Below are 7656 nucleotides of genomic sequence, written 5' to 3' on the forward strand. Positions count from 1 at the left end.
TTTAGTTGCTTATAAATTTTAGTTGGTTTGGTTGCTTAAAAATTGGTGCGACCCGACGGCGCGGCAGCCCTCTAGAATTAGTCCTTCTAGTCTAGGGTATTCTAGACGCCGCCGCCGGGTAGGTACTTGTAGCTTCATAACTAAAACATTAGCGGAGTCCGACAGTCCGACCGTCTGCCGGTAATGAAATTTTGTTGGTCGTCTCCGCCGGACGGAACTCTTCAATGGGATATTAGATATAATGGCAGGGACTTGAAAATTGGTAAGAATATAATATTTGGATGCATCAATCATCCAAACTACATTTTACAAATGGCCTGGGTTCTTACGGGGGTTTACAAAACAATCAATCATTACGTCGTATTTTTTCAAGTTCTCCTTGAAATTGTTTTACAATCCTGATAAGTATTAATGTTGCCATATGGGCCAAGATATATCGTGGCGCAGTGTCGTGATTGAGACTAATTTTAAATATCACTCGCGACATTTTGACTATACAAGGTGTTGAAAGTAATTTGTTTAGTATCGAGAGGAGAATCAATAGGTGTAAGTATATGTGACAGGGAAATGGCCAAATCAGAAATTGGAACAAATCTGTAAGGACATGATCAAATCACGCAGGATGTTAAAATGGGGAATTCATTTTATCATTTCCCGAGAAAAAATCAGTCACTTGATCAAAAACCTAAACCTGTTTCGTGAAATGACAAAATCAATTTTGAACATGAAACTACCGTGAGACTCACTCATATTAAATAATATAATAACGGATAACTCACGTCTTAAACCGAGTTTAGCTCGACATGTTTCGGGCTATTTCGTAGCCCTTCCTCACTCCTCACTCCTCTTCTTGGAGTGTGCGTGTTGCGGCAGCCGCCGAGTCGCGTGCTCCTGTGAGGAAGGGCTACGAAATAGCCCGAAACATGTCGAGCTAAACTCGGTTTAATATGACAAAATCAGATAAAAATACTAGATTTGATTTGTTTAGCGATTGATAAAATCCCTATTACGCGTCAGTGAGTTGACGAAACGAACACGCAAACTCGACCGACTCGTTTTATCATTTGACTAGACACGTTTTGCGATATGATAATATTGATAGTTTACCAACCGAATGCCAGATCTGACCAACTGGCCGGCGGCGGTCTGCCTACCATTTAAAAAAAGCAGAAAAAAACGAAATTGACGTTTATTAATAATTAAACGTTAATGCCAGTATTGCTCAACAGTATTTTACAATTTTTACATCGCTATACTCATAGTGCACGAAGAGTGCTAAGCGTGAAGCGTGTCTTCCTCTTCCTAATGTATTAAACCGCTGTTTAACTAGCTGTTAACATTTTTGCGTAACGGTTAGCGCTTTGAATCGCTATTAACACATTGAAGAATTTTGACGAGTGTAACTGCTCTGGTTAGTGTGTGTTATGAGTATAATAATAATATTTATATTGTAAAGCACGTACATATCACGGATTTATAAGGAACTGAGTTCTAGTTCCACCGCTACTTGTAAGTAGGTTTTTTTTTTACTTCTCATGCTCTTAAAATGTTACTTTAGTCTTTGCATATCGGGACTAAAGCTCCTTTTTATTGTCTAGGGATTCAAATATTTTTTTTTTAATTTACATTAGAAACTCCAAAGCAGTCAACACGGTGTTTGTGAATGGAGGATTTTAAGGGTGTGGAAATAACCTCAAAATGCCAACTGTGCAAAAATATTTAAAAAAAACACGATTTAGTTTCGTGAAACATAACTAATAATTACGAATATGAATCTATTCAATTCCCATTAAGGATTAATTTCATTTTATTATGCATAGTCCAATTAGTTTTAAAATAGTTTTAAATTTTTAAACTGTTGGTTAAATATGCAAGCATTTAAAACGTCACTTCATAAACAATAAAAGAAAAGAAAAATCCCCGCAACATTTTTTTTTTGAATTTTGAACAGATGGCCTGTCCATTAGTTGAGCGTACGTTTTTAAAAAGTAATAGGTATTGTAATTTTGAACAGAAAATTGCATTGTTTTTTTCCTCGCATTCAAAGTGAAAAGTAGAGTGCTTAACGCGCGACTAAACAACTAGAATGCCACTCGCACTATAGCCATATAAATATCTCTTGTCATTATGGCTTGTTTTAGTTCCATGTTGAGCAATCTACTATTATGTGTTCTATAGTTTCGGTAGCTGCGGTGGCCTAGTGGTTTGACCTATAGCGCCTCTCACACAGATCGTGGGTTCAAACCCCTCTCGGTAATTTGTCTAAGTATATACTTATACAGATCTGTTCACTTACGAAGGCGCGCCCCTCCACATTTTATAATTGTAGTTGTAAACGTATCCGTACGACAGGTCTATGTGTGCGTAGCTCGAATTTGTCATCAGTCGCAAGGCGTACCGCCAGTCACGCACACTAAAGACTAAGACAACGTGTAAGTACGAGGTTGACTCGTGTAGCGGTACATTGATAATTAGCTGTGGAGGGGCGCTCTTTCATGAGTGAATAGGTTCTTTACCTACCTTAGTTTTATAACGTTTTAAACTTTCGTGATTCTCACTCATAGTCAAAATACCATATACGGGACTTATCACGCTATTTTTACACAAGTAATATTTACCTCAACGTTTCGGCAACTGTAACGTTGCCCCGTTGCGTTGCGTATAAGTCCCGTATATGGTATTTTGACTACCTTAGTTTTATTATTTTGTATCACGTTCCATATGTCTGCAGGTGATCTACACGTCGCGCAACCCTAAGGATCTGGTGGTGTCATACTATCATTACTTCACACTGGTGCACGGCCTCAAAGGGACATTTGAGGACTTCTGTGACATCTTCATGAAGGACCGGGCGCCTTTCGGGCCGGTGTGGAACCATATTCTTGGTGAGGAAAAAATTACGGAGACTTAATAAAGTTACTTTAATTGCTTCCTCGCTCGCGTAATACCACCCCTATTTCACCATTAATTGATTATTTTTTGTGACAGAGATCTGTGATGCCGTCTCTGTTTGTTTTGTCCGAATAGACGAAGACGGCATCACATTTATCTGTCAAATTCACGAGCGGTGAAATAGGCCCTAAGTCCAGTTTAGACCTCCAAGAAAAATCTTGTAAGATGCGTACATTGCGGTGTTCGATTAACAAGTTTGTACTGGTTCGCTTTACGGCTTCGCAATGTACTGCAACTAGCACGATTTTTGTTGCAGGTCTAAACCTGGGCTTTAGATCTGGCAGTTGAAGTTGAACTCCGGGATTTTACCAAAATTCGATGGGAATTCCCGAAAAATTACATCGTTTCATTTAAGTTGTATGACGTATACTCATGCAAAATCTTATGTCTCTAGCTTTGGGATTTTAGGATTTTACATGGGCCTCGTAGGAATATCGGGATAAAAAGTAGCCTATTTGTTATTTTAAAACTTCCGCGACCCTGTCATCGCAACTGACATTGGCCCAAGCCTTAAGCAGCGTTTCCACCAGTGATGTGCGAGGATGTGTTGCGAGGAATATGTTTTTCATTAACCAATAGGAATGCTTCATTTACCTCGCCTCGCTCCGCTCAGCTGTTTCCAAGAGATGTGCTGTGCGAGGATGTGGAAATGAAGCGTTTCTGTTGGTTAATAAAAAACACATCCCTCGCAACATTGAGGGGAATAATAATAATCTACATAACCAGTCATTTTAGCATTACTTACGGAATAACAAATACATACAGATCACGCACACACTCACTTCTTTCAGATTACTTATTATTACTATTAACAACCCCGACTCGCACCTCTGAGTTTTTCGAAATTCATTGTCGGAATTACATTTGAAAATTTACGAGCTTTAGGAAAACATAAGGAAACTCACATACCTGCGAAGCAATTCAATGCGTGTGAGTCAATCCGCACTGGGCCGCGTAACTTACAAGCTCTTGGTAGAGAGCCACGCCACTCACTACTTATAGCTATTATTATTACTATTAACAATTAATTAATTTATTTAGAAATACTTTTGACTCAATGAAATTTCAATTTTTCTTTAGCGATTTTTGCGGGTGTGCTTAAGCTAGGTTCTAAACTTTGCCCCACTTGAACTCCTTTTGTCTCCCTTCATCAATCTGGCTTGCTTTTCCAGGTTTCTGGAACAGACGCAACGACCCCAACGTTCTCTTCATCAAATTTGAGGAGATGAAGCATGACCTCCCGGGCGTCATCAGGACTACTGCTGAGTTTCTCAACAAGACCATGACCGACGAGCAAGTTGACGCTCTCTGCGACCATCTGTCCTTTAGAAACATGAAGAGCAACAGAGCAGTGAATCTGGAGGCCATCCTCGAGAAGTCTTTCGGGAAGAGCTATTTGGAACAGACGAATCTACGGTTTATTAGGAAGGGGGAGATTGGTGATTGGAAGAACTACATGTCTGATGATCTGTCGAGGAGATTTGATCAGTGGGCTGAGCAGCATTTGGAGGGAACTGATTTGAGATTCGAATGATCAAGATTCTTTAAGTATACAGTATGAGCGTTCTTCTAACCTAGTGAGGAGAAATCTAAAACATTTAGGCGAGTTTTTGTGGAAGAAACTTATTCGTTACATTGTCATTGCCATAGACCACTGATCGAAGTCTGCGATTGTTCATTATAGGCACAGTTTCATCATCATCAGTCGGAAGATGTCCACTGCTGAACAAAGGCCACCTCCTTAGAACGTCACAATGAACGATGACGATGAAAAAAGTGTCCCTAATTTTTTTGTCACTTTCGTGACTTTTTTAGGGTTCCGGAGCCAAAATGGCAAAAACGGAACCCTTATAGTTTCGCCATGTAGTCTGTCTGTCCGTCCGCCTGCGGCTTTGCTCAGAGACTATCAATGCTATAAGAAAGCTGTAATTTTGCACAGATATGTTTGTAAACTATGCCGACAAAATGGTACAATAAAAAAAAATGTTATGGTACCTCCCATAGACGTAAAGTGGGGGTTTTTTTTTTCTCATCCAACCCTTTAGTGTGGGTAATCGTTGGAGAGGTTTATAGAAATAATAACGTTTAAATGTTGAATAGCAAAACCTGTTGTTTTGTGCAATTTACAGGTATTAAACGATCTGTTATCCTGCATGTTATTATTATGTGTATTTCTCTTGGTTGATAATAAACGTTTGTTTAAAATTCATTTTTATTATTTACTTTGACATTATTATTATATCCATATCGGCTTGCATAATTTTATTGTTTAACTAGCTTTTGTCCGCGGCTCCGCCCGCGTAGTATTCGGTTATCGCGCGCTGTTCCCTCGGGAGCTGTGCATTTTCCGGGATAAAAGTTAGCCTATGTCACTCTCGGACCCATAAACTATCTCTGTGTCAAAAAACACGTCGATCCGTCGCTCCGTTACGGCGTGAAAGACGGACAAACATACACACAAACACAAACATACACACTTTCGCATCTATAGTATTATTATGGATGTCAGAATGTTTTGTTTGTGATAAGTAGTCATAACTCTTTTTTTCTCTGACTCCAATTAATTGTTTAGAATTGTTGTAAAACAAACCTAACCTAATCTACACTTCTGTATAGGATGCATGAGCATTTAGAAATTTAAAAAAAATACGGTTTCAGCCTAATAATACCAGTATAACACAGTTCAAGTGGTATAATGAAACGAGTAATAAACATTCAAAATAAAAAAAATATCTTTCATAATGTCAGTCGACGGCAAAGATCCCAGGAGACAGGGTAGCGTTTCCGCGTTGAATGGCCATGGCCAGTACCTAGGTACTGCACTGTACTACGAAATTCGAAAATCGAAGTTCGTGTCATACCGTCCCGCTGACGCTAATATTATTTCATACGAGAGCGAGAGGGACGGTACGATACGAACTTCGCGTTTTGAATTTCGGAGTAGGCCCGTAAGGCCCTCAGGCTCAAACATAGCCGGAAATAGCTACTTACCTTCTAGGTATTTTGCAGGTGGTAGGACCTTGTGCAAGGTCCGCCCGGATTGCTACCACCATCTTACTCGCTAATACTGCCGTGAAGCAGCAGTGCTTGTACTGTTGTATTTCGGCGTGGAGAGTAAGACAGCCGGTGAAATTACTGGCACGTGAGGTATCCCATCTTAGGCCTCTAGGTTGGCAACGCGTCTGCAATACCCCTGGTGTTGCAGATGTTTATGGGCGGTGGTGATCTCTTACCATCAGGAGACCCACTTGCTTGCTCGTTTGCCATCCAGTCGAATAAAAAAAAAGGTAGCCAGTCGTTTTATTTTCGTGGTTTAACTTTTTTATTTGCAATTGTCCTTTATGTACCGATTAGTGCTTGAATTAATTACTACAAAAAAAAGAACAAGAGTCGATTTTTTCTGCAAAATCTGCATGTTGCCAATTGTTCATTTTTTTAAATAATTTTAAATAGTATTTTCACTAAAATGCATGTATTGTATGCCCGATTATATTTAGTGGAGAATAGCCACAGTAGAGACATCTATCTCTATGTTATGCTTGAAAACTGTTAGTCCAGGGACAGTCGGCTGCGTTTTTACGTTCATTCCACCTCACGCTCCTCGTGTTAGTTCTGCTATTCGATACTAGATGACTCTAGAAGACAAACAAGATTAAATAAATATTATCGTCACTACTTTAAAGAAAACTCGTACCTCAAATAGAAAATTGTTCTGAGTGAACTTTTATGACTATTAATATATTATTATTATTTTCGAAGGATTGCTTTTTCTCAGCTCTAGGCTGGTATTAACTACATTTACGGGTTATCCACCAAGTAAATGTAGCAAGAGTTATAATAAATATATTTTAAGAAGATTGCTGAGGGCTATTTTCAGGGTCTAGTTGCATGAACTTTCTCACTATTCTGCATGTATTAAGTATTGCGGCTTTTTGTAAAATTGTGTAAACGTGTGATTTTATGCCTAATAATTTTAAGCTATGGTGTAGGTGGTTTGGGATGACGCCTGTTGTAGATAGGACTATTGGAACTACGTACACTTTTCCTGTCTCCATAGTCTAGCAACTTCGTCTTTTAGGTCTGCGTATTTTGTTATTTTTTCCGTGATGGTCTTTTGTAAATTGTGTGTGTTAGGGATTGAGATATCTATGAGGTATGTAGTTTTGTTTATTTTATCTATTAATGTGATGTCAGGTCTATTATAGTGGATAGTACGATCTGTGAGTATGGCGCGTCGTAGTATAATTTGTGTGTTGTATTCTCAAGTACTACCTGTGGTGTGTATTTGTAGTACGGGGTGTGTGTGTCTTGTATAAGTTTATGTTTGTGTGCCAGGTTTTGATGGATGATGTTTGCGATTTGATTGTGTCTGTGTGTGTAGTCTGTTTGTGTTAGCGTTGTGCATGCTCCGGTTATGTGTTGTATGGTTTCCGTTGGTTATGACATCTGCGGCATTTGTCGTTTGTGAGTGTTGGATCTTTTATTATATATTTTCGGTAGTTTTTAGTATTTACGATTTGGTCCTGAATTGCAATAATGAAACCTTCAGTTTCTGGGAACAAACTGCCTATTTTTAGCCATGTGTTTGATGCAGGTGTGTCTATGTGTGTTTGTTCTAAGTCACGAGGATGTCGTCCATGAAGTACCTTTTTCTTCCAATTATTTATAAGTTCTGCTTGTGGGTCATTGCCGTTAATATTTTGC

The 7656-nt window shown here is 39.0% G+C and overlaps 1 protein-coding gene across 1 annotated transcript in view; it reads left to right on the plus strand.

The window, feature by feature from the left end:
• Nucleotides 1–5161, plus strand: part of LOC141442151 (luciferin sulfotransferase-like) — a gene marked incomplete in the record, with an annotated part of 6679 nt that extends 1518 nt beyond the window's left edge. The window contains 2 exon segments of the mRNA XM_074107057.1: nt 2732–2885; nt 4125–5161. Of these exon segments, the coding sequence (XP_073963158.1) occupies nt 2732–2885; nt 4125–4486 (516 nt within the window).
• Nucleotides 5162–7656: the final 2495 nt, after the last annotated feature.

This window comes from Choristoneura fumiferana, chromosome 25, assembly GCF_025370935.1.
Source record: "Choristoneura fumiferana chromosome 25, NRCan_CFum_1, whole genome shotgun sequence".
Lineage (NCBI taxonomy): Eukaryota > Metazoa > Arthropoda > Insecta > Lepidoptera > Tortricidae > Choristoneura > Choristoneura fumiferana.